This window comes from Myzus persicae, unplaced genomic scaffold, assembly GCF_001856785.1.
Source record: "Myzus persicae strain clone G006 unplaced genomic scaffold, MPER_G0061.0, whole genome shotgun sequence".
Classification (NCBI taxonomy): Eukaryota; Metazoa; Arthropoda; class Insecta; order Hemiptera; family Aphididae; genus Myzus; species Myzus persicae.
The window spans coordinates 5,664-33,566 of record NW_019104363.1 but is presented as its reverse complement, the minus strand read 5'-3'; the positions used below and the strand labels follow the sequence as shown (position 1 = coordinate 33,566).

Here is a 27,903-nt window from a genome sequence, read left to right as displayed (position 1 = left end):
AAATTAGAAGGATAAAAAACAATATCAGATGTTTTCACCCCAAATCAACATTTCTTACTATTGGTAGTTATACCTAGCTATGCAATTATATGTTACACCAACACATTCCCAAGTGTGATGTGAAAAGAAACTTCGGAAATCAATGTTTACTTATCATTTATTATTTTACTATTTTATTTATGTATTATTAACTTCACAAATATATAAACTGTAAGACGTCGATTAAATTACTATTATTGGTAAGTTATGTGTTAACATAATATATTTTATAGGTATTATAATATTTTCCTAGCCGCCTTAATTAGTTTACCTACTTTCGTCCGCACAATTAAACAATAATATTATAATTTATAAGCACAACAATTGTATGTCTAAGTTTCAAAAAACCTTTCGTATTAAGCTCAAATATATTTGCGGAAAATGGGAAATCTCACGATTCAATTTTCTCGCCTTACCGTATTTCTTCGCAGATGATGTATTATATCTGTGTTAAAATTATTCACTCGCGTTTTTAATAATATATTTTATGGTACCTACCTACCTACCTACCTACCTATATTAGAAAAAATAAATAAATTTAGACTTTTTGAGTGACGGTCGACGTAAAATATTATATTGAACGATTTAGGTCTTCCCAACCCAGTTATTGTTGTTTACGCGAAAAAACCTCCTGTGGTGTGCTAAAACAAGAATTTCGAAACACACTCGTTATATTATGATAGAGCTAGTTATATTATAAAATCTTATTTTGGAAAAAAAATTCGTCGAAATTCAACATTTGTAAAAATATTCCATAAATAACATTTAAACGTTTTTATTTCTATTAATATATATTTTTACCTTTTGATCGACCCCAAATTTTGTTTGAAAAAATGAGGGTGAAAACTAAAAAAAACCTAAATTAGAACACCTTCATTAAAAGTGACACTGGACACTGGGACCCCAGTTTGCAGCGTAATTGAGCCACTGAGCTCGGTGGATGAGGATTCCACATAACTGAACCATATTCTAAATGGAAACAAACCAGTGAAAAATATACAATTTTTAAGCGAATTTAATTTTTAAGCTCCGAGCAACTACGGATCATGAAACTAAATTTACACGGCGATATGTATACATTGTCTACAGTATTCATTTAATGACCAGCTATAAAGTGAACCAAACTCCAAAATAATGTATGTTTGTTTTTGAAAATGCCTTTAAAACAATAAATATTACAAATGATTGTTGTTGAACATATACTTAAAAGCATTTAACCGTATTCAACATTAATTGTTGCACCTTGGATAATGGATCATATGTGTTTATAACAGCATCGTATATTGTCATTGGTACCTATAGGAATAGCCGGAATAAGAGTGAAATACTCACATATCTTGTCAATAGAGTTCTTATCACTTATAGCTATATTAGACTTTATATAGACTTTTAACTCAACATAGAGTAATATACATATTTAATTTAACTACTGCACGGTTTAGTTTATTGTGATTGCAACTACCATCGAATTGCTCTTAAAATTTTTTTATGGATTCTATTATTTTCATTGTCCTAACAAAATACCTTAAACATCTATCCCGATGCCGTCTTTCGTTCTAACGCATCTGAACTCAATGTCCAATCGGTGAGTAAACAACATACTCGTACAATTCATCTAAGAAGTTTAAAACGAGCCCAACTTATGTTATGGTAAATTCAAAAGGTCTGTTACTTTTGAGTCTGTTAAATATTCAAAAAATTAAGCATTAAACATGTATTTTATTTTATTTTATATGTACGTTTATTATGTTATTAAATGTAAGTATAACAATAAGTAATGTATAATCTAAAACCATGGACATTTTGTGCTTGAACAACACTGGAAAAAGGACTTTCATCTTCTTTGCAACTACAATCTGCAACACACATTGAACAATACAATTTATAATTTAGGATATTATAAGACATTTTTTTATTACTTGGGTATTCTCGATGCATTTATCTGGCGTTGTTTCTCGTTGTATAATTTATCTAATTTTGTTTGAAGGTATAACAAATTCCGTTCTCCAGTCATTAATCTGGATTGTAATAATTTATTTTCGTCCTTCAACTTCGAAAGACATTTGTTTTCAAATCTAAAAATAGATATGCATTCGGTTGTTACTTAATTAGTGTTAAAAGATGATATTATTTCATCTTCCTTATAAAAACAATATTAAACATAAATGATACTAATTACGTTAATTTTTTATTTTCAACTGCCAATTTTCCAATTTCAATTTTTGCTTCGTTAATATTTTTCGATTGAATTTTCTTATCAAATTCGCTTGACGTCTGAAATCGTGCAACTGCGTTTGTCAATTCATTGTTTTTTTGTTTAGTATTATTCAACTCTTCTTGCATTTTATGGATTTTTTTCTCAAACTAAAGTATAACATACTCAAATGAACACTTTATTTAAGTAATATTACGTACAAAATGTATGAGTAAATAGTTATTTTCAACAAGAAAACATTGTATTAATGTATAATACTAAAATGTATTAAATACGGAGATCGTCAGAAAGTCAATCACTCCAGGTTATTTTGAGAAAATTGTTTTACCTCTTCAATAGTAGCTTTCATTTGGTTTGCTTCTAATTGTTGACGTTTTTGGCATTTGATATTAAATTCTAATTGCGTTTTCATAGATTCCTCTAATTTCTCAGCCTGTTCAGTCTTATTTCGTAATTCATCATTTTTTTGTTCCACGCCTTCAAAAACTTTATTTGCTCTCCAGATGTCTGGTAAAAATAAAAATAAGCAATGATTGACAACATTTATATTATATTTAACAAATTTTTAAATGATAAGGTAATACGTACTTTTTTTCATGGACTCCATTCTCTTAAAATCATTTCTTACTCGTCTGCAAAGCAACGTTGATTGTCTATTTAGTAATTTACATTTATGATCATAATCTTCCTTTTGAATCTATTAAAACAATATACTACTATACTATTATTCATTAAAAATGACATGATATTATTGTTTCATACTGTTACCTGTAGTTTTTTAATCTTTGAATCTTTACCTAAGACTTCTAATTTATCATAGATTATATTATATTTTTGTTTTTCGAGCAAGGCTCTTGTAGCTTTTTCTCTATCTACTGCTCTTTTTACATCATACAAGCTTTTAATCACTACGCCTCGATATTGAATCTGTTTTTTCTCTTGGCTGTCATATTTTAAATGTAATCTATTGAACACAACAAATAGCATGTATATTTTAATTACATTGCTTCAAGTATAATACAAGGTTAAGTATACCTTTTGATCACTTGTTCCAGAGCAAATATTTTATTTTCGTAATGTCTTTCTTTTATTGAACCTGAAATAAATAATTAATCCAACATTTAAAACGTGACAACTGAAAACTATCATAGAATATGTATGTAAGTGGCTACCATTAAAATCATTCAAAATACTTAATATCTATGCGGTCAGATGTATGCACAATTTACGCTCATATTCAATGTGCTTAACTACATGTAGGATATTTTTAGCATTGAATAAAATTCTTAGCTTATAACTTATAAGAAACTAAAATAGTTATTAAACTATAAGAATATTATTTTGATCACCAACTCTACACACCAGCATTCAGTTTATAAATTGATATTAATTGTATTTCAATATAAAATTTAAAGCAGCATTTAAAGTACAAATTGTACTTTTTGTCTTGACTTCATAATACGATCACGAGGTTATTATTAATTAACTACTATATATTGTAAATAGTTAAATACAAATTCAGTTTATAATTATTATCGATAATATAGATGGTAAATTATAATTTATAGTTATGAATTTACCGCATTTTATTGCTGGTTCCTTGTCTTCAATTTTACCATATTTTGACTGATACTGTAAAATACAATTTGCATTACTATACTTAAATATCAACTATCACTCTGAGGGGCCGAGGTCAAAGACATTTTTTAAATTTTATAAAATAAAATGGACCTACGCGCATTTTATCAAACAATATACAAAATATATTTACTTCATGCTACGAACAATATATGTTTAAATTGAATCTGTGTACTTAATGAAATAAAAACATTTATAAATAACGAAATTATACAAATATTGTATTTTGAATTAAATTAATAACAAAAAATGTTATTTTTTAAGATTCTACTATCTAATAACTCTCTTCGATAATATCTTACGAAAGGACAGTCGAGGTTACTGAATTTCTTCGACAGATCAAGATTTAGTTTCATACATTCTTCTAATTTGCGCTTTATTATCGTTATGTCTTCTCCTGTGTATATAAATCTTGTTTTTTGTTTCTCCAATTGATGCTAGAATACATATTATTATATATTTCATGCAATGTATATACATTCTAAAATAAAAATTATTTTTTTAATTACAGCGATTTCGATTAATTTCTTATTCTCTAATTGCTCTGCTAATATTATTCGTTTAAACGTGTTCATTTGTTTGTATAATCCACGTTCATTTTCTTTAAATTTATCGACCGTTATCAATAATTCATTTGATTCGTCCTAAATAGAATTTTCACCAAGTTAATTATTTTCTGATTATGTTTAATAATTAAAATGTTAAACGAAATAATCACCAATTTTTTTTGTAAGCTATTGTTTTGTTTAAGCAGACTCGAATATCGAAGTATTGACTCTGAACATTCCTTATGCATAGTTTTTATTTTTTTTTCCAGAACTGTTACACGTTTTTCAGAATCTGTTAATTTTTTCTGTAAAACAATTGATTTGTGAAATATATTATACTTAATTTATATCAAACATAATACACAAATCGTTAGATATTCGAAAATTGGGATACATATAGTTATGTAACTTACCAATGCATTCTCAACCTTAGTCTCAAGAATTTTATTGGCCCTTGCCAATCCTGTAATTTGCATTTCTTTGCAACGTAATTCATCTGCATGGTTACTAATCTGTGTTTTCAGTGCCTTATTCTCAATCTGAAATCATAAACGTGTAAAAATTGTATTACTTTTTAAAATATCGAAATCACTTCAAGTTCTTCAATCATTGTTTTTGTTTTGTCATTTTCTGCTTTCGTCCGAAGTTTTTCCTTGATTTCTTGTTCTTTTTCTAGTTTACACTTCGCATTAATTTTTTCAAGCTTCCTGTTCGTTATCTAAATATTGATTTTATATTCACTTATAATTCACTTATCGTGGAAATAATTTGCATATGAATCGTGCTATATTATTACCATTAAAGCTTTATTACTCTCCGTAACTTCTTTATATTTTTTTTCTAATTCTTCACGTTTTTCTTTCGAATTTCCGTTGGCCATTAACAAATTTTTTTTATCAGTGGTAAGCTTGTTGATTTCCTTATTTAATTCCACGACTTTTGCTTGAATATTTGGTAATTTGATAGAATTTTCCTAAAAAATATAATACAATGTTATATTTAATATTAAATAAACATAATTGGTCCATATTTGTACGCTGTCGAGCCAACTAAATAGATACAAGGGTACACACTTGAATGCAATTTAAATTATACGCAAGAAAAATTATAGAAATACCTATAGGGCAATACAGAATATTTGTTGTTTGTTGAAGATGTGTTCACAGTAAATATCGGTATGTGTAGGCTACTCTCTGAATTATAATTTAAATGAGTACCTACTTTATATAAATGATGTAGGTCTGTTTTTTCTTTTTCTTTTGTTTTTATATCTGTTCTTAATAGTGTATTTTCTTCTTCAAGTTCCGAGCACCGATACTTTATCTCGGAATATTCCTTTTTTAATTGATCTAATTCCTGTTCTAGTATCACCGGGTCGTAATATACTTCTGGGCTGAAATAGAATTTTAAATTTTAAATCTTCGTTACATCCCCAAAAAAATGCTCTACGTATTATAGTTAATGAATTAAATAATAAACAGTGCGGTGTATGCGTTTAAACAGATTGGAGTTTTAAACGGACTCGGACACAATAAAGTTTATATCGATAACACTACTTACGATTCTTCCCAAACAGGTATGAATTCCGCAGGTTCGAAATCCATCGCTATGAATTTTTCTAATATGTAATAGCTGGTAATAAGCTAACACGAATACTTATAACTGTTAAATTCAATTAACTTCTTATAGGTACGAGGTACATACAGAGTATGGGTTATAGAGTGATATTGTAAATCGCAATTATAAACCGCAAGTTATGTTTCAAACATAAAGCGTATCCTTGGATATCGTATTGATTACAAAAATAATATAAATTCGAATAGAATAAATGCAATTTTGTACAAAAATATTACTATTAAACATCATAAAATTTAGGTACCTATTTATATCACAATATTCATGTTATTTAAGGGTCGAGTTTAACATTTAATTTGCCCTTATAATTAACACCAAAGTGCATTTACAACAACAAACATTTTAACTGAATAAGTTAAGAAGTTATAAACTAATATAAGTAACTAGTTAAATCAACAAATGCTTTTATGATTTTGTAATAATTTACCTTGAACTTTAACAAAAAAGCACCAAGTGACAATAAGCTTACAACGAATAAAGAAATTTAATGTCAAATATTTTGTAGTATTTTTACAATAACAATAGGAAAATCACAATGTTTGTGAATTTGTGAATCACTAAACCTAGAAAATAATAAATATCGGTTCCAGGTGATATGCTTTTGATTGGATTAGACTATAATCCTTGCTACTTGGATCCAATCACTACAAAGTACAAATTTAGTATGCATTGGTGTTAAGGTATATATATCACTTTGGAGATCGAATCATAATTTATTTTTATTTACACTGGTTGGAACAGTTTTACAAAAAAAAAAACATTAATTTTGAAAATGTAGATGAATCCCATAAGTCCTTCATATTATGTAGATTGTAGAATGTAGATATAATATGAAATCAAAGTATGTAATTATATAAACAACTTAATGTAAATGTATTTTCTGTAACTAAACATAAATAAAGTAAGAAAAACTGAATATTGTCTTTAATTTTTTATTACAAAAATTACACATGGAGTTAATTCTAAGAATGCAGAACTTATTAGAGATACAATTTTTTTATAAATCATAATTTCAAAATTATGATTGCAGAATTCATGTATTATGAATGTTGGGTGCAACTGCTGATCATTCTTGATAAACGTTTTAACTCTCTCAAGGTCATTTTGTAAGTTTCATAGTTGTTAGTAATTATAATAAATATAGCAGCATCTAATGTGCTGTAAAACAAACACTGGCCAACTTCAAGATCCATCTGATAGTCCTTATAGTATTGAGACTTAAAGCCGTATTTTTCATCAACTGATTGAAAATGTTGAACCCAATACACTGGTAACGAAGTTTTTTGAGAATACAATATAATGTTCAATTTTTCAAATACACGTTTTTTAATATCATTGATATGTGTACGGACTTTTAAGATTCTTGGATGCTGAACTCTTAGTAAATCTGACTCTTTTGATGTATACTGTAAAAAAATAAAACATTAGTTACTTTTCATCATAGTATTGCATTCTATTAAGGCTGAATTAAATAGACTTACATGTGTAAAATGACAAATTTTGATAGTACATCCTACGTATTGAAAAACATTTTGAATGATGCCTCTTACTATTGGCCAGTCTAATTTGTCAAGACCACAACCAATGCGTGGGATAGCTAATTTTTTAACATTGTGTTTTATAATTAAATCACGTAGTTTTTTAATGGCAGCAGTTAAACTATTATATGTTGGTTTATTGTTGCTATATTCCTTTGTAATTAAATAATTAATAAATTGATTTTTGTGTTGCAAATACGCTACTGTGTCAACATTTGGTCTTTGGTCCATCAGCTGTCCAACACACCCGTAGATCCTCCTAAATCATAATTAATCAACAGATTAGCTAAGAATAAATATCACTGTATATTTTATGTTTAAAATGTTTGTTCAGTAACTTAAAATCTATGGCGATGCCCGCACTCATATGCATATCTTTTGCTACACAATGTCAAAGAGAATATTCTACAGGCATAGCAAATAAAGATATATCAACTTCTTCGATATCTGATTTGTCCATAGATTTGACATCTTGTGTTTTTTTAACAAGTTTTTCTACTGTAACATTATAGGAATTTAGATTATACTCTTGAAGTTCATTTAATAACATGTTATTTGTTTTCTCTCTCAGACACACATCCAAAGATATTTAAAATCATTTTCGTGTCATGTCATGAGTAAAGTAAACTAACTTAATATATTTCTAAAGTATTCAATTGAGATTGATTCTATATTTAGCAATTATTCACTTATACCCTTAATCCATCCCTATAACCCACTCTTAGAATTTATCTATTAACTTCAGATATCTGAAATTTTAGCATTGCCGCAACTAGATCTAAAATATTGGGGTGCTGAAGCCCTACAAATAAATTTAGTCAATGAGATCCATAAAAACAAGCATAAAATATTATTACCATACTATATTATTAAAAATCATGTATTTTTTTTTTAGTACTTAACTAAATCATGTACTTATTTGTATGTTTTACATAAAATATGACATAATCTCATGGATTATAATTTATAATTTACAATTTACATATTAAGACCTATCCGTCTATTTTTATTATTAGCTATAAAATGTTCCAACACGGTATCATTGTCTATGGTATTAGTTAAGTCTCTTTCAATGCTTAATAAAGCTAAATTTGAAAAACGGTCTTGTAATAGGTATTCGACTGATTATTTATTTAGTCGGAAATACTGGGAGTTTGAATATTAAACGTTGTCGCGGTGAACCACCGCAATATTCCGCTACTGCATTTATTAGATAACAATATTATTATTAATTATTTAGGAATTACAAAATACACTATAAAATATTTTATATTTTATACAATTTACTTTTGAATAATTCTCTACGTTATATTATACTCATATTGCTTAGGATGTATCTAACTATCTCATGCTTAAACTATTATTTAATCTCAAATAATCAAAAATATTTGGGGGGACTAAAATACATTTGGGGGAGGATAAGCCCCTTAAGTCCCCCTCTAGTTTTCAATTATAACTCCCGTAACTTTATCGAAATCATTGCAATTTTAGAAAATATTGATATTCTGTCTAATCTAATAAATATAGATATTGAAAATGCTACCTATCTTAAAATTAAATCTCAAATTTAACTTTTCTTGTAGTACTTCACATTCTTCTGAATATCGTAGCACAAGCAGGCAGCCACAGCTTATTAATTATTAATTTATTATTTCTTTTGTTAGTAGCCAAAATTTGTAATACAAATTATAATATTTTCTTTTACCAAAGGCATCAGAAATATGGATAAAAAAATATGATTTGTAACATTTTTATGTTGAAGTGGATATAGTTTTATGTATTTACGTAACCGGCGGTGTTTCGATCCGCGGTTCTGTAGATTCATGTTCATGCTCATGTCTATCCTTTCGAGTTGATCTTTTGTCCCTCCGGCGGGACTCGGTCCTCCGGGGAGACCTATCGCGACGCGGTTGTTGCTGAGCCCGTCTGGATCTCGCCTGGTGAGGGGCAGCTGAAACATTTTTTTTAATTAATAAATACTAAAAGATCTAATTAGTCATAAAATTAAAAAAAAAATAATATATACTTACCATCCGGGCGCCACCAGCATTTGTGGGCCCTATGCCCCACTTTATGGCACAAAAAACATTCTGTAATAAATAACGCTATTAATATTTGAATATATTTATATTATGTAAACTGAATATTGAAAAAATATTAAACTTACTCGGGACGTTGGCCACTTGTCGAGGCCGCAGTAGCGGCTGTGGCTGCGCCACAGTGATTATTGCAGCTATCTGTTTTTCAACAGCTGCAGAAACAGTCTGTTCCAGCCAAGACTGTTGCCGCAGCGGACATTTGGCCTTTGATGTACACAAATTGCATACACACTGATTGTTCCACATCTGAAATGATTATATCAATTATAAAACCTAAGAACCAACATTATGTATAATCATTAATAATTAGTTATTCTCATGATTGGAAAACCACCTTAGTTTTCTTATAAATGATCTACATATCACTTTCCAATCTTTTTTGAAAATATAAATTAGTGTTACTACAATATTAAAACTAAAAAAAAAATTTTTGTATAGGTATATTATTTAGTGGGCGAGTTGCCAAGTACACATGGTTATACGTTTTCTGTACTTTAGCTATAGCAACTTTTAATTTTCTGTTTTCGTAATTTCGTATAAATTGTGCATTTTATATTATTATTTAAAATACAAAAATTCAAATTACAAATTTATGTAGTTAATGACTTAATGCAAATTGAAGTAAAAAGTATTTTTATTTCTTTTTACCTTCAGTAGTTTTGCCAGATGGTGTATTTTTTTCATTTTTTTTTCAATTGTTTTTGTGTTAAACAGTATACCTATTATTTAAAAAAAAATACAATATTCACTTGGATTTTACACTGTTTTAAACATATTACATTTTATTCGTAAGTGTTTTAACCAATTAACAATAGGTTTGAAACAAAATGTTAAAAATAAGTTGTTTACAACATAGGTAGTGTTTTAAACGTAATAACACGGATTAAATTAAATATTTTATTATAATCTGTGCTAATAACTAATAAGTAACAATTAACAACCTAAGTTTTGACTTTTGCAGCATTAATATAATATAATATTATGTCAAAGTTTTGAAATTTGAATACTTAATTGAGTTAATCGAGGATATAAAATAAAAAGATTTGTACTATTTTGACGTCACACCATAGAGTTGTTTGTTTCTAGCATCTATTATTACCATAGAACACTAGTGTTCTATGATTATTACTCCGATTTAATTATCAGCTGTTGTTTTTTATATTGGTTCAGTCAGTCGTCATGGAGCGGTTTACAAATACACATTATGTTCAGATCGTTAAAACGTATTATCAAAATCATGAAAGTGGGGCTGAGACGGTAAGGCGAGTGGCGACTTCGGTCGATTTTCGGAAGAAATGAAGCACCCAACGAGTCTACAGTTTTGCGACTGATAAAAAAGTTTGAAACAACTGGTTCTGTTGCTAGTGTGAAGTCACCTGAGCGAAATCGCACTCAACGCAATGCACAAAAAATTGCTGTTGTGCAACAAAGTGTAACAGTGAGTCCAGGGAAATCAATTCACCGACGGTCACAACAGCTGAGTATTCCAGTATTCCAGTTCATTGCAAAGAATGTTAAGTAAAGACCTCCATATACATACATACAAAATCCAATTCGTGCAGCAGCTCAAGCCGGCGAACCATCAAAAAAGAAGACGATTTTGCGAATGGATTGAAGAGAGACTGGCCGTGGATGAAATTTTCGCGAAAAACATAATGTTCAGTGACGAGGCACACTTCCACCTCAGTGGATTTGTTAACAAACAGAACTACAGGATTTGGGGGAATGAAAATCCACGAGTAACCCACGAACATCAAATGCACCCTGAAAGAACGACTGTGTGGTGTGGTTTTTGGGCCGGTGGAGTGATAGGCCCGTTTTTCTTTGAGGACGATGGTGTTACGGTTATCGAAGATAAAATCGGAGATGTTATTGAATGTAAATATATAAAAATAAATACATTTCGATTGATACATAACTGTGTTATTAATTATTTAAAAGTTGCGCACTTTATACATCATGGATCTATGTCTTTAACCTGGCAACACTGGATTTCACTTATTCTGGTCATATTATTATTCATGTTTTTGCAGACTGCAGACATCTCACCTCTTAAAATTTGCAAGCCCCCAGTTCGGGCGCCATTACTCATTTTCATGAAAATTTGTTTATCTAGCTACAGATATAATAGGAACAATTAATATAATCATTTTTTTTTAATGGGTCCGTAGTTCCTTATGAAAACTATGTTGGTAAATTAATTTTCAAAAACTTATAGCAATTGATTCAGGGAGATCAGATTATAAGTTGGCACCATGAATTAAGATATACCTTAAGTATATCTTAATTCATGGTTGGCACTTAAACTCTCTGAACATCATATTGAAGTTCAATTAACTGGAAGGATGAACATCAAGCTACCAGCTAATGTGTTTTATGATTAAGTTTCTAAAGCCCTTGCTTTTTTTGGGAAACAAGTAACAACTATATTGATTCATTGAACTGGAAAGATGCAAGTATTTAAAAAATATTTATTATCTAATTTATATAATTAACAAATTTAATTTTATTTGAAAAAGGCTTCGGAATTGATTTTGCTATCTAATAAATGGCTTGATCTGTTCAACACAACCTTCAGTTGATTGAGGTGTTCCAAGTTTTGGACTCGATAGGGTCAATCAACAGGAATTATTGAATACAATGACCAGCCTCATTCAGGAAATGCAAGTAAATAGAAAAAAACCCTACTCCCTTCTCAAAAAAGGTCAATACATGAAATTTTGTTTTAAAAAATTAGTTTGTAATACCATAAATTGTGTTATTATGCAGGTATACTAGTATGAAATAAGTCATTGAAGAACTTACTAGAATATTTGAAAAGCAAATATTTTTTGCAATATATTACTACTAAAATACTGAATCAAGATGTGATTGGGACTTATTCAGTTTTTTTAAAGAACATGGTCGGGTCTTCTAGCAATAATATAACGGCTCTTGACAGGCAAGTGCAGTTTTGATTTGTAAAATTACCTAATAAACTGTACTTGTATAGAGTATTGTACTATTGTAAAAAATCTTTTAATGTTTACTAATAATAATTTAATTTAAGGTGGTTCATTCTGGAAAAACACTCAGATTTTGTTTATTCTGATAATACAAATTCTCGAGAGATATGGTAAAGAGCTTGTTGTAAGAAAGTGAATGTTTAACCAGTTTAATGTTGAACTCAAATCTACTTGAGATGGGTGATCTCAGTGAATGTGATAATGAAATGGACCATGTAGAATCGAGTTCCGGTGTAGTCAAGTCTTAGTTCTAAAAGAATGTTTTGACCTACTGACCATATATGAAGTATACATACTAATTATTCATTAAATAAGTTTAAAATAATTATGTTCTTTAGACGCTTATAACTTAATGAGTGTCATTTTTACACAATAAAATGATGTTATAATTAAAAAATGAAATAAATTATAAAACTCTGGCCCCGCTAGTTGAATACTATATTGCTATCTGTATGATTATATTATGATGAATATGTTTTTTTTAAATTTTTATTTTGAACACTCCTATGAGCGCCTTGAGCGGCTATAAATGCAACTCAGCCTCTTTGGTCAGCAATCTACAAAGATTCGATTTGATGCATGCTTAAACCTGTTCTGCCCGATTAACCGTTTGCAACCAAAAAACAAAAAAAATATTAAAAATATTCATTTCCACTAAAAAATTAAAAAATTGAGGTGTTACTCCGCCACTTTCTATGGTGAAATGGAGACTAGGATATTTATCAAAAATCTGTGATTACCAGTTTATTTAGTCATGTTATTTAGTCATGATCTCAAACTTCAGATACACATAATATTAATAAGTATAAATTTAATTTGTTGATTAGGTTAAAAACAATGGAAGTCCCTACAAATAAAGGTAATTAATATTATTTTTTTTTGTAAAAATTTATTGTATTTGATGTAAATTTAAACAAAATTATATGATTATGAGACAAACCTTTTCCAAACATGAGTTTTTTACCACATACTATATGACTATGTATTTATCAAATATAACAATACCTAACTTAAGAAACATGATAATTGAATAATGTATAATTATATGAATAATATTCAAGTTCTTTAAAAATAATAGTTCACTTCACACTCATTCACAAGAAAAACTCATTGAAGTTTAGCAAACTAAATTTCCAATACTTTCCTTTCACCCTTCTTACCATCAGTTTGCTCCTATAAATTCAATCTTTAAACATAATAATAATAACATACTTGATATACTTTTAAATTTAAGTTTGCTTGGATATGGTAAATCATGACCATGGCTATCATATTTTGTGTCAAGAGCATGGTATTACGCACGGTATTATGTATTTATTCTTATGTTCAAATGTACAATATACATATATTAAGCTATTAACGTGTATACTTATAATAAATGATTTAAAATTATATGTTATGTTGATTTAGGTATTATTAGTCATGATCACAAATATATACATTGGTTGATGTGGAAAACAATGATAATGGTATGTACTCCACTTGTAAATAAAATAAGTGATTCAATTAAATATTATGTGCATAATTCAGATTTACATGTATTTAACAACTCAGTAAATAAGTCTTCAATAACTGTTCCCAATTATGTTTTTTTATGGATGCTTTAGAGCCAATCGAAAAGTATCATTTGTTTATGTGCACATGTTATTTAATGTTCTTAGATGTTATCAAATAAATAGGTATTATAATTATAGGTAATGTAACACAAGTTCAGAAGCTTCCATATGAAGTCCTTAATTTGGAAAGGCTTCAGACTTACATCATAGTTTTTGCCTTTTGGTGGACTACAGAAATCATAAGGGATAATCTGGCTTCTTTTATTATAACAGTAAAAATACTGAAACTTGAATGTAAAGAGAAATTAAAACAAGTACAAAAAATAAATAAATGTTATGTCTGACTCTTACAGTTATTTGGTATCAAATAGAAAAAAATCTCAACATTTGTGTCTGGAAACTGCTCAAATATCCTCTGATCAAAATGATAATAGGTTGACTTTATGTAAGCTGCACAATCATCAAATGAGGCCATTCAACATGGATGTTCCAATACTCAGGTAAACCTTGACAAAATAGTATTACCATTACGCAAAACAGTATCTTCATACACCTCAAGAGGAATATACTTGGAAGAAATTGTTAATTAATACATATTCTTTTTACCATTTCATAAATGAAATAAATGCATACTAATTATTGTGAATCGTTTTATCTTAAATTGTAAAAGTATAATAATCTTTTAACATTTATGTTTAATTATAACACAGCCACACAGGCTAACTCCATAGTTTTCCAAATGCTGCCCAAGATTACAGCTTCCAAGGTTCTGAGCGAATGCTTTGTGTGAGGCAAAGTAGTTTCCTGAAACATCTGATGGAATTCAAAACCCCTGCTTGTTGTCAACGGCATTCACCCAGTTTGCAATCACTTTGCAAAATACATCAAATAAGTAAATTCTTATGATTAATTTTATTTAAAAAGGTTAAATTCCAACAATAGTTTTTGAATGGGTTGTATCAAGATCTGCTGTTGATAAACCAAAAAATTAAAGGTGTTAATTTTTTTTTAATTTTGAGTTTTATAGGAGAAGAGAAAATAATATTTATACTACATGTTTATTTGCATTTAAAGGTGTCACTCAGTGATGGCAAAGTGTATGTTTTAACCAAAATTGATACTTAATATGCTTTATAAATTTATCATTTTTTTTTGTTTCAATCTCATGAAAGATCCACTGTATAAGTTAGTTTTATAAATTAATTTTGTTTCATTATTTTTCTGAGTAAATTACTTATTATTTTGTAAGATTTATGTACTATACTGACTTAAATGAAAAAATGTATTATTTTATGTTAAATTATTAACTTTGCACTCAAAGTAGATACAGATATTTATACTGTGGTATAAGCAATTACTTATTAATTATTATAATATATTACTTTATTTATAGATCGGTTGCTGTTCTTAGAAAATCATTTGATCATTGAATTTAGATCAATTGAAATAACTTAGTTCGTCTCCAATGTTTGTCGGCAGTATTAAATGAAATTCAGAATTTAAAATGTCGCTACTCCTAATGACCACAACTTATTTTTATTACCACTAAAGTAGCACAAGGTATTAAAAACAGAATTCAAAAAATTATTTGAATAGTTAAACTCTTAAAATATATGTTAACCAATAATTATGTATTTAAACCAGTATAATCGCATATTGTTAAAATTAAAAACTAAAATATGTAGAAATCGAACAAAACATGTTCTACGAAGACGTATACATAACTTAATACATATTATATTGAATATTCTTTTCGGAAATAAAATGGATTGGCTACAAATCTCCATAATATGCATTAAATAAATTGCATCAATAATATTTTTCGTTGCCTAGGAAATATTCTATAAAATATATGTTTATACGTTTCTCCGATTACGATTCGTCTTCAATATCGTTTTTATTTCGTACGAATTATTTTCTAGTATAAAAAAAGTTATTTTAGTTTCACTTTATTACAATATTATAAATAACATTTCAATAATGTGTGTAATGATTATAATTTTTTTCTATAAAACACAATTTTAAATTCATTCGAGTCTGAAAATAACTTGAACGTGAACCATATGAAGGTACTATAAATGTGGAACGACGACGAGCTACCACTACGGATATCATGACTGTGCTTTCAGAACACTTCTTACGGTCGGCGGTAATATCTCATAATTCACATTGTATCATAGTTAAAAATCAATAAATTGGATTCTCACTGTAGCCATGAATTATGTATTGGTTTTGCAAGGTCGGAAATTGTTTAAATATATTTTTTTAGGTTTTACATCAAATAATAATGTAAAAACTATTAACTGTAGAGACTTGAATTTTTCATCAATTATTTTTCGTGGCTTTTTCTAGACAATTTACGGTTTAAAAGTATTTTGGATCTTTTTTTAGCTAGGCGTATGCTTATAAATATTTTAAGTTTACTTATTTTAGTTTTTTTTTCATCGTTCTATTTGTGGTTGAAAAGCTTGAAAATTTGAAAAAGTACTTTAAGTTCATATAACACATAGGTATAACAGCTACAAATATCAAAAATGTCACACCGGTATAAAATTATTTTTTTAAGCTTTTAAACTTCAAATGTTTACGTAATTAATTAAATTAGATATTGACATAAAAAATAAAAATTGTAGTAAGTCCGTATTTATAGTGTAGTTTTATGCTAATATTAGATGAATATTATATTTTTATGACCAATGTGCAAATAAAATAAGTATATTTTCAAATTTCGAAAAATGTAAATATTAACAGTACATGTATATAAAAATACATGTACCTAGAAATTTGATAACAATAATGATTTGAAGTGTAGGGTTTAAAATTTTATTAATATTAATAAATACATAATGTTATAGTTAAAATTAAAATATTAAATTTTTCGTAGTCGGTATTTAGACAATATTATAATATTACACATGAACAATTTAAATACAGTAGAAACCGTTTATAATGACGTTCAAGGGACCAAAGAAAATAGGTCATATTAATCGATTGTCATTATAACCAAAATGACGAAAAAAAATTGTAATTTCAATAAGTACATATTATTATTATTTATTTATCCAATGTATTATATAGAAAAAAGTAAAGATAAAAACATTTAATTACGTACATACATATATTTAAAATAATTAGTTAAATTATTATTTAAAGAAATCTGTAATTTTAGATTGAACTTAGTTAGTATAAAAATCACGCTCTATTTTTTTTTCTAGTTCTTCAAAATTTATTTTTGGATTTACGTTATTCAGAGCCATATAATTCGTTAACGTTTTTGCTGCATTAAACACTGCATTAATGTATAAATCTTCATCGGGAGTATCAGCTTCATCACTATTATTGTCTTCCTCAGGTTCTTCGGGTTGATTAATCAATGAAGAAATAAGTTCTTGATCACTTAATGGTTCTGAAGTTGGCACATCATTATCAAAGTTAACATATTCATTTAAAAGTAAAGTCATTATAGATAAAATATTTTTCCAATATAACCAAAAATAACCTTCATAACATCCGTATAGTCATTATATAGACGTCATAATAACCGATACAAATTAGTACATGCAATATCGGAGTTTTGCCGGGGCATTTAATCTAAGGTCATTACACCAAATATGTCACTACAACCGGTGTCATTATAAACGGTTTCTACTGTAATTAACTTCGACGTTAATATTCGACCACAAAATAATAAACTATATATTTTATGATGTATAGATACAGATAGATGATTATAAATTGTATTAATTTTTCTATCCTTTTGGTTTAAGCTCTCAATATCGTGTGTATTTAAAATCTTCTATAAAATATTAAAATGAAAGAATATGTTGTCTAAAACATGAACGTTTTTCTTAATAAAAAGTAGTATGAACATAATTTTTTTAGTGGTTATGTTATTACTTATTATATATCATACTTAAAGACTCCAATCAGAAGCGATACGCATCAATAAGGTGGATTTCAAATTTAATTTAACCACTACACGTATATATTTTTTTTTGTCACAGAGTAGGGCTAAATAATTCAAATGAACGTTTAAAAAAAAATTAAGAATCGTTAGTATCGTATTTTTCAAACTAAAATATAGGAATCGAGTAGATTTCATATTATACAGTAGGTATAAGAGATGTTCATTTGGAAATAAAACTGACCGTCTACAAAACTAATTTACTTTGTTGTCCGTTACTTTCTGTAATGTTTGACGTTTGTTACGATGTTTATATTATTATATTCGTTCGATAAATACATTTTTGTCGTCAGTATAGTTTTGATTTCTTATCGATAATTTTTTCGTGCCACTTTATAACAGTAATAAATAATAATAGTTCAATAATTTGTTTATAGATTTTATTAAAAAACGTGGTTTTAAAACAGTCCGAATTAATATTAGTTTGGAAATAACTATAGTATTAGATACAGCAGTATTCAATGGGTAACGAAGACTTCGACGGATATCATGAATATGCTTTCGGAAGACTTTCGGTAACTTTTCAAAGTACCTAGTCTCATTGTTGAAAAACAATATATTCCATTCTCCTCGGAACGGTGAATGTATTGGTTTTACAATGATGTTTGTTTTTTTAATATATTTATTAGTTTTTATACCAAAATAATTAAAAAATTAATAGTTATAGTCTATAGAGCCTTGAATTGTCAATCAAAAATTGATATTTGCTTTTTCAACATAATTCTTGAGGTATTTATAAATATTTAAGAATTTCAACTTATTTTAGTTTTCTTCTATTCATATATAATATAATAATATATACAGTATAACATTTTATTTGTGTGTAAAAAAGTGGTTTGAAAATTCAATACAAGGTTTTTTCTATGAGTTATTTAAACAACAGATAAAATATATTGAAATTACGCAAAAAACAAATTGTTAGGTACCAATAACTAATAAGTACAAACTTTTTAGGTTCAAATTTTTACAAAATTGGATATTCAAACAAAAAAACCATTTCATTATTATTAATAGTTGTAGTTATGAGATTTATGAATATTAAAGGCACACCCTTATCTTGTTATTCAGTTAATTGTCGAGCTATAAAAACTTTTGGTTGAAACTAAAAAAAATTGACTGACTCGTAATAATACCTTGATATAAGAAGACTTGTATTTGTTATTTTTTCAATATGACTTTTGAAATAAAATTAATTAATATAATTTGACAGTTTTAATTAAAAAGTAATACCCTTAATTATTTTAGATTCCTTAACGAGATTAGATTAATCGAGATTAAATGATACCATTTCAATAAATATCCATCTATCTAAGTAATAATTTGTTTATAGTTGGCTTCATTCCACCCATACATAAATATCTATGTCAGTAAATAAAAAAAATAATTCTGATTCATTTGAAACTTTTTGTCAATGCGTATATTATTATTATTTGTTTATATTTTAATTATTTTTGAGTACACTATGGCATATTTTAAGAATATTTAGATTAGTTTATGATAATATTACATATATCACTGACCTATTCTTACCGTTCTGTGGTACGTCGTTATTGACTTAAGTTGTTACAGATATTTCTATTAAGTTAAATAATTTCATATTTATAATAATTCAGCATTTGTGATTTCTCAAACATAAGTAAATCTCTTCAAACCAAATCTAAAAAAAAAAAATGCACTACAACATAAGTAAAATATAACGGATGCTTTCCCGTGCGCATGAGCATGCCATCGGGCGCGTCCCCAGGTTGCGGATAGGGGAACGCCCTGAGGATATTATACTCTCAGGGTAGTCGCGAAATAAGTCATACCTTCGGGATGGACGAATAAGCGGCCGCGGACAAGCTCACCCACCGGGGAACCGATACTGACCCCCGGTGTCCCGGTAGATCACACTGGGAGACGACGCGAGGCTGGCGTCGTCGGTGTAGGCCAAGCGGACAGAAAGACGAAAATGGACTGAACAAACAAATTACTTCTCCAAGAAGAAAGGAAAAAACCAGGAGACAGCGAATAGGGGCTGGTTCGGCCCAATAGTCGTAATCGTTAAGCCAAATACCTGTAGGAGCAGAGGCGGTCAGATAGGCCTCTGCCCGTGGTTTACTACATACACGTGTCGTCCGTACTTTACTTAGCGGACACGGAATATTCGCACTAAAAATATTATACTCGCGCTATTTGTAACTCGTGGCTAATCTGCCGAATGAAAGACGTCCAAAGGTTTGAACATAATTGAGTATAATACATCCTTGAATTTTTTTTATTATTTACGTTAACACCTATTGTAATCTTAGATATTTATATTTTCAACTTATTTTAAATAATTAGTATTAATCTATTTTAATTTTAATTGTATATAGGCTTAGAAGTTACGACGTAAAAACTTAATTTAATTTATTTAACATATTTCTACTAATTAGTCTAGGTTTTAATCTACGGTATATCGATATTTTTTTTCGCATTTATCATTGCAACTATCTATATGAATATAATATAAATGAAGCCAATGGCCCCGTTGCCGGAGCAAAAAATTAATTTTAAAGAAGACATAATTTTGTCTTTCTCACACATTTTTTTCGGAACTACTACAAATTTTAAATTCTAAATTCATTTTATTTTTTTCAATCATCGATGAATATAATATAATAAAGCCTATGGCCCCTGTTGCCGGAGCTAATAATCAATTTTAAAAAAACATATAATCCTGTATTTTTTCTTTTTCACATTTTTTAAATTTTTTCCTGAAACTACAATTTTTTAAATTCTAAATTAATTTTTTTTTTACATTTTTCATTCGTAGATTTTTTTTTGACTTTTTGGACCTTTATTACAAATTTTTAAATTCTAAATTTATTTTATTTTTTGCATTTATCATTGTAATTACTGATGAATGTAATATAATAAAGCCAGTGACCCAGTTGCCGGAGCAAAAAATTAATTTTAAAGAAGACATAATTTTGTCTTTCTCACACATTTTTTTCGGAACTACTACAAATTTTAAATTCTAAATTCATTTTATTTTTTCCAATCATTGATGAATATAATAAAATAAAGCCTATGGCCCCAGTTGCCGGAGCTAATAATCAATTTAAAAAAAACATATAATCCTGTATTTTTCTTTTTCAAATTTTTTAAATTTTTTCCTGAAACTACAATTTATTTTTTAAATTCTAAATTAATTTTTTTTTTACAAATTTTAAAGTTCAAAATACATTTTTGTCTGCATTTTTTTTTATTTGACCTTTTAAAAATTTTCAAAATTTATTTTATTTTTGGACGTTTTTTTATGGATACAATTATGCATTATTATTCTTACATCGATTTGCCAAAAGCTTATTTTGTTGCACCTTTTCGGACCTTTCTTTTAAATTATAAATTTTTTGCATTTTTTTGCACTCTCGTGCAAACACATAATTTTGGCAACACATTGCCTTTCACACACTTTTTTTTTCTTTTTTCGAACCGGTTTTCACATATTAAAATGTATGACATTTAAATAACAATATGTAGTAACGATTAATTCAAACAATATCGATCATACCTTTTGAAGAATACATTTTTTTTCATGTATAATTTTTGACATGTACACAAATTATTATAACAATCATTTTGCATTGTTTATATTGCATGTATTGTATCATCATTATTATTATTAAAAATACTAACCTACTAGTTTTTTGATGTTGTAATTTATATATTTATTATATTTATTGTTGCAATATATATTTGTTGTATAATTTGTTGTATTATTTGTTCATAGTATTATATTTTCTTACATTAGGTATATTATATTGTTTGAACATTTTGTGCTGTATGACATTCAAAATACATATATTTTATTAGTACAGCGATCAAACCATTTTTGAAAGTCCATTAATGGTTGGCTGCCGTTGGATTCGCAAAAAAAAAATAGAAGATGAACTTGAATCTTTATGGCTTTATTTTGTGGATGGCAAAATTAAATCGAATCTGGTGGTTAAGTCGTAATTCAAATAGGTGAAGTATTTATTTTTTTTTTATTAGCTTTTAGTAACAATTATTAAGCTCGAAGATTATATACACATCATTACACCATAGTTAATTAACAATAAAGAAAATAGTAATTAAATATCATATAAAGTTATCATAATAATATTTAAGATACTGATAACTGATAAGTAATGTTAGCGAGATAATATAATTGGTTAGGAAAGAGAAAAGAAAGAGAATATAATAATAATCGTAATAATAATGTAAATATTGTACAGATAAGCTAGGATAAATGGATTTCATAATAGCTGGTAGAAAAAGTAAATTGTTGGTATTTAGTTGTGGTACTTATGGAGAGTGTTGTGTGAGTTATGAGGTTAGGTATTTACCTACCACATTATAAAATAGACAGTCGGAAAAATTAGAAGGATAAAAAAACAATATCAGCTGTTTTCACCCCAAATCAACATTTCTTACTATTGGTAGTTATACCTAGCTATGCAATTATATGTTACACCAACACATTCCCAAGTGTGATGTGAAAAGAAACTTCGGAAATCAATGTTTACTTATCATTTATTATTTTACTATTTTATTTATGTATTATTAACTTCACAAATATATAAACTGTAAGACGTCGATTAAATTACTATTATTGGTAAGTTATGTGTTAACATAATATATTTTATAGGTATTATAATATTTTCCTAGCCGCCTTAATTAGTTTACCTACTTTCGTCCGCACAATTAAACAATAATATTATAATTTATAAGCACAACAATTGTATGTCTAAGTTTCAAAAAACCTTTCGTATTAAGCTCAAATATATTTGCGGAAAATGGTATATCTCACGATTCAATTTTCTCGCCTTACCGTATTTCTTCGCAGATGATGTATTATATCTGTGTTGAAATTATTCACTCGCGTTCTTAATAATATATTTTATGGTACCTACCTACCTACCTACCTATATTAGAAAAAATAAATAAAGTTAGACTTTTTGAGTGACGGTCGACGTAAAATATTATATTGAACGATTTAGGTCTTCCCAACCCAGTTATTGTTGTTTACGCGAAAAAACCTCCTGTGGTGTGCTAAAACAAGAATTTCGAAACACACTCGTTATATTATGATAGAGCTAGTTATATTATAAAATCTTATTTTGGAAAAAAAAATTAGTCGAAATTCAATATTTGTAAAAATAAACTAAAAATTATCAATGTTTTGTACAAGTATCAAAGTTAAACAAACCAGTGAAAAATATACAATTTTTAAGCCCCGAGCAACTACGGATCATGAAACCAAATTTACACGGCGATAGGTATGTATACATTGTGTACTGCATAATGACGAACTAAAATGAATCGTTTTATAGGGTTGAGATCATGTACCTCGTTGATAAAAATATATGTTATAATTTTTTCTCTTTTGAATGTATTTTCAATGTTTAATTACTTAACTGTACATAAAGATTACAACTTATGATTTTTGATTGTCAACAATTTACTTTCATATTAATCGTAATGGCGGTTTGATGAGTTTCTGAATACGTCTTAAAATGTGGTTGGTACTTTTTGGCGTTATTGCACCATGCAATTTACATAATATTATAGTATATCATAATTATATAGTACTCACTAAATATATTTTTAATTGTAATAATATGATTTATTACACACTTATATTATGGTAGGTACCGAACAAGGAATAACGTTGACTAGTGAAGCCTAACGATGTACATCATTGTATATTATTATTTATTATACTATATAGATATAGTATGTACTATTTAGATCGGACCTTGCAGTAGATTGTTGGTACCATGGTGTATTCTTGTCGATTTTTGTGACAATACAACTATAACAATAAGACAATACACAACAATATAATATGTTTCTGCAAGTACTTACATCAATTTTTTTAGTTCTGAACCGAGCAAGGATTGTATGGACTTTACAACGATGAGTGTTTTTTTTGCTAGCGACTAAAGACAGTAGAAAAAATGCTTCAATCATCAACTTAGGGGTGATTGAAAATCTCGGATCTAGTTTGTTTGAACATTTTTGAATTTTTACACTAAAAAATCGGGTATGTGGATGTCTCTCTGCTGTACATTAGGGGTGCTCTCTGCTGTACGTTAGGTGTGTAATAGGTCGTTGTAATGGATCGTATTAAATTTGAATTCAGTGATATCGAATCATAGTATATGAAAAATGGTTCTGAGCGGAGACGGTATGTCAGTTTGGCTATTTTATATTGTTATTACCTACTTATGATTAATATGGTAGCCGGTAAGTTGAATTAATATTATTCTTAACTTATCAGTGACGCAGAAAAATTATCAAATAAACCTATGTAAAATTGGGCTGTTTTGGAACCGAATGACAACAAAATGATAACCATTATTCTTTGTGATGATATGCAATTTTGTCCAAATTTGAACTTAAAATATCTGTAGAAAATTATTGTATTTATAGATTTTTAGATTTCTTGATTATGGAAAACACTGCTTAAGTGGAACCTTGTTTTAAATGCTCATCCTTAGCTATGAAAATTTAACATTTTATCTCATACACATTGAACAACAAAATCATTTCCAATTTTCAATTTGATAAATATTGTCAACATTTGAAATTTAAACGCTCATAAAAAAAAATCATGTCTATGTATTTTTAATATTTTTTAACCGATATTGTAACAAGTTATCATGAGTCTTGTATTAAATTGTCATGCTTTTGACCCAACCAATACAATTGTATTGACATTTATAGAAAAAAATAAAAAAAGGAAATGTCGGTCGACAGCCTATAACGAGTCGGACTATTTTGAGTATTTGGTTTTGAATTTTAGACTTCTTATTGTTTCACTAGATCTACCAAGTTGGAAATAGACCATATTCACATCATATGTTGCTGGTAGTTGGCGTGTATTAGCGAAAATTGGTTTCCTATCCCAATAACTAATTAATATCACACTTGCAGATGATGTGGATAAATTAAAAGAAATAAATGCTTAACATATGCAAAATTCAATGAATACTACTGCTAATGTTAATATCTCAGAATTTAGTATGTCTAGTTCACATAATAATTAATTAAAACAATATTATAGATACTTCTTTTTTAAATTATTGTTGCTGATCATTGACATTTATAGAAAAAAAATGAAAAAATTGAAATGGAAATGTCGGTCAACAGCCTATAATGAGTCGAAATATTTTGAAAGCATTATCAAGTATATACTTTATTTATCTTAACTTACCTATAAATGAATGTACTATTACCACATTAATTTTAATATTTGTTTAACAATAAAGAACATTTTATTTCACGTATTATTATTAAACCATTGTAGGCATTTAATCTCTTTTCTGTATGATAATGTACTATTATACAAAAAATAAAACAAAAAATGTACAAAATGTAAGCTGTATCATGATGAAAATGCCTAATATGTTAGTTGGACAAAAGCGGCTAAATAGTAAACCATGTTTCAAAGACTATTAAGTCTTGGAAGAAAACAAAATCAAAATCAATAAATGTGATCATTATTTATTTTTTAATTACATTTATATTAAAATATAAGAATATAAACATTAACATTTAAGAGGAACACAAACAAATAATTATTGTAACCATATTGTTAAAAAACAGGAATAATACTAAAAATATTTATAATAATATTACAATTTGTCGCCGAAACTAAAAGTCAATAAAAAAAAAATTTCTCCTATAATATTATTCATAAAACTTATTTAGATTACAATTTCAAAATGAAAACCTAACAAATCAAACATACATTCCTAATATCTATAATTACATATGTACCTATAATAATGTCGAAATAAAACAAAATATGCAGTGGTTTCAGTTTCTTCGTTTTTGATTGTGTCATAATCTGGCAGTTGATTCTAATATGCCGAGTCGATCAAGTTTAGCTAATCCAACATAAAATACCGGGAAACAGAACATACAATTATCATAAAATAACGCACAGTTCATAAATTCATACGACATAGGTATATAGGTTATTATATTATATAATATATATTTATAGGTATCCATATCCAACTGCTGTGGATCTCGAATTCGTCGTCACCTTGGTCAAATCTATACTTTATCTGCTGAGTAAGCGGAGTGCTTATCCGTTGAATTGATATAACTACCAATATAATATCGAATCTTGATTTGAGATAAAACAGATTTTGTTATTTTATTACTCTTTTTTTACCTATCGCATATAATATAATGTAGTAGGTAGGCTTAATTATAGGTACTTGACTATAACTTACGACTTACCAACCAGATTCAACTTAATTTTGTAGTTGTCCGCAAAATAAAAGCATCTGATTCGCGTTGTCTATCAGGCATTTATGGACTTACTAGAAATGATTCGACCACCCAAAATTGTACGTAAATGTTTTTATAATATAATATGTTTTTTGAATGTCTAACTATACGCAATAATGTTCAAACAATATAGCATATGAATGAATATAATACTATGAATAAATATGATATAATACAACAAACTTATTGCAACAAAAAATGTATATTTAATCACAAACAAAGAAAAACCGTCGGGTATATCATGTTTTAATACACAAAATGTAAAAATGCAAAACAATTGTTATTATAGGTATATGCACCTATCTATCATGCATATCAAAAACAAAATATGAAAAAATTGAATAGGTACATCAAAAAGTATATGATCGAATACATGATAATATATATATAATATATTTATATATCTATGATATTATCAGAATGGAAAAAAGTTTATAGATTATTAATTTGTTATTCAATATCTGAATAAAATACATTTTGAAAACCAGTAAGAAAAAGTTAAAAAAAATATGTACTTAAAGCAAAAAATAATGTACCTACACTAAAGTGTGAATACAAATACAAAGAATTCAAAAAAGTTGTAATTTTAAAAAAAATAGTTCCGAAAAAAGTTAATAAAAATGTGCAAACCGTCAATTTGAATGGTAGTTAACGGTACTCCAAATAGTTCAGGCTGACTGTGGTTACTACTGGTACGAGCATAGAAGGTTGAACATAAATTATTCTACGTTCACAATACTTTGGCAGAAACATATTCTACGTGCCACGTTCACGAAACATTTCCAGACGCGTCTTTTGGACCTCTTCCAAACTGACCTGCGAGCAGGTCTACTTGGGATTTCGATCATTTTTGACTGCACTTGCGGGATAGTGTTCACTCCACCATACTTGGGTGGGAGAATATTGATCTCTGGAGATGACTGGATATGAACTTCAAGTTTATGCCGTAGCTGCAGTGGCCCGCAGAAAGCTTTGATCCTGTGATCGACGGCCAGGTCCATCGCGTCGATCAGTGAGGATCGGTGATGGAGTTGCACTGATGTTGGTGTGGTCTAATAATATGATAAAATAAAAAGTGTAAAATTCTTTAACACTAAAGTCATACAATATAATATCATATATACATACCCGCTCTGGAGATCTGCTGTGTACATCATCGTTGTCATCATCGTCACCGTCTTTATCATCGTCGTTGTCGTCATTTTCATCATCGTCGTTGTCGTCGTCATTTCCATCATCGTTATTGTTGTCGTCGTCATCTTCATCTTCTTTATTAGTCTCATTATAGTCGTCATTCTTATGGTCGTCATCAGTGTCATCGTCGTCATCGGTCTCATCGTACATCTTTTT

General features: G+C 28.0%; 2 protein-coding genes and 1 pseudogene across 2 annotated transcripts; all 3 read right to left on the bottom strand.

The window, feature by feature from the left end:
- Positions 1–1,806: 1,806 nt before the first annotated feature.
- On the bottom strand, positions 1,807–6,268 carry LOC111041517 (uveal autoantigen with coiled-coil domains and ankyrin repeats protein-like). Its single transcript, XM_022325795.1, has 15 exons — positions 5,662–6,268; positions 5,237–5,413; positions 5,033–5,158; positions 4,854–4,979; positions 4,611–4,745; positions 4,402–4,536; positions 4,195–4,329; positions 3,835–3,886; positions 3,290–3,350; positions 3,023–3,218; positions 2,843–2,951; positions 2,583–2,761; positions 2,219–2,403; positions 1,959–2,114; positions 1,807–1,895 (listed from the first exon to the last, which is right to left on the bottom strand). The coding sequence occupies exons 2-15, from the start codon at positions 5,318–5,320 to the stop codon at positions 1,889–1,891; spliced, it is 1,686 nt and encodes a 561-aa protein (XP_022181487.1). The 5' UTR covers positions 5,321–5,413; positions 5,662–6,268; the 3' UTR covers positions 1,807–1,888.
- Positions 6,269–6,999: 731 nt separating this feature from the next.
- Positions 7,000–10,396, bottom strand: LOC111041514 (annotated as a pseudogene).
- A 16,704-nt stretch (positions 10,397–27,100) lies between these two features.
- Positions 27,101–27,897, bottom strand: LOC111041518 (serine/threonine-protein phosphatase 4 regulatory subunit 2-like). The gene is made up of 2 exons (XM_022325796.1): positions 27,682–27,897; positions 27,101–27,605 (listed from the first exon to the last, which is right to left on the bottom strand). Exons 1-2 carry the CDS (start codon positions 27,895–27,897, stop codon positions 27,273–27,275), a joined length of 549 nt encoding a protein of 182 aa, XP_022181488.1. The 3' UTR covers positions 27,101–27,272.
- Positions 27,898–27,903: the final 6 nt, after the last annotated feature.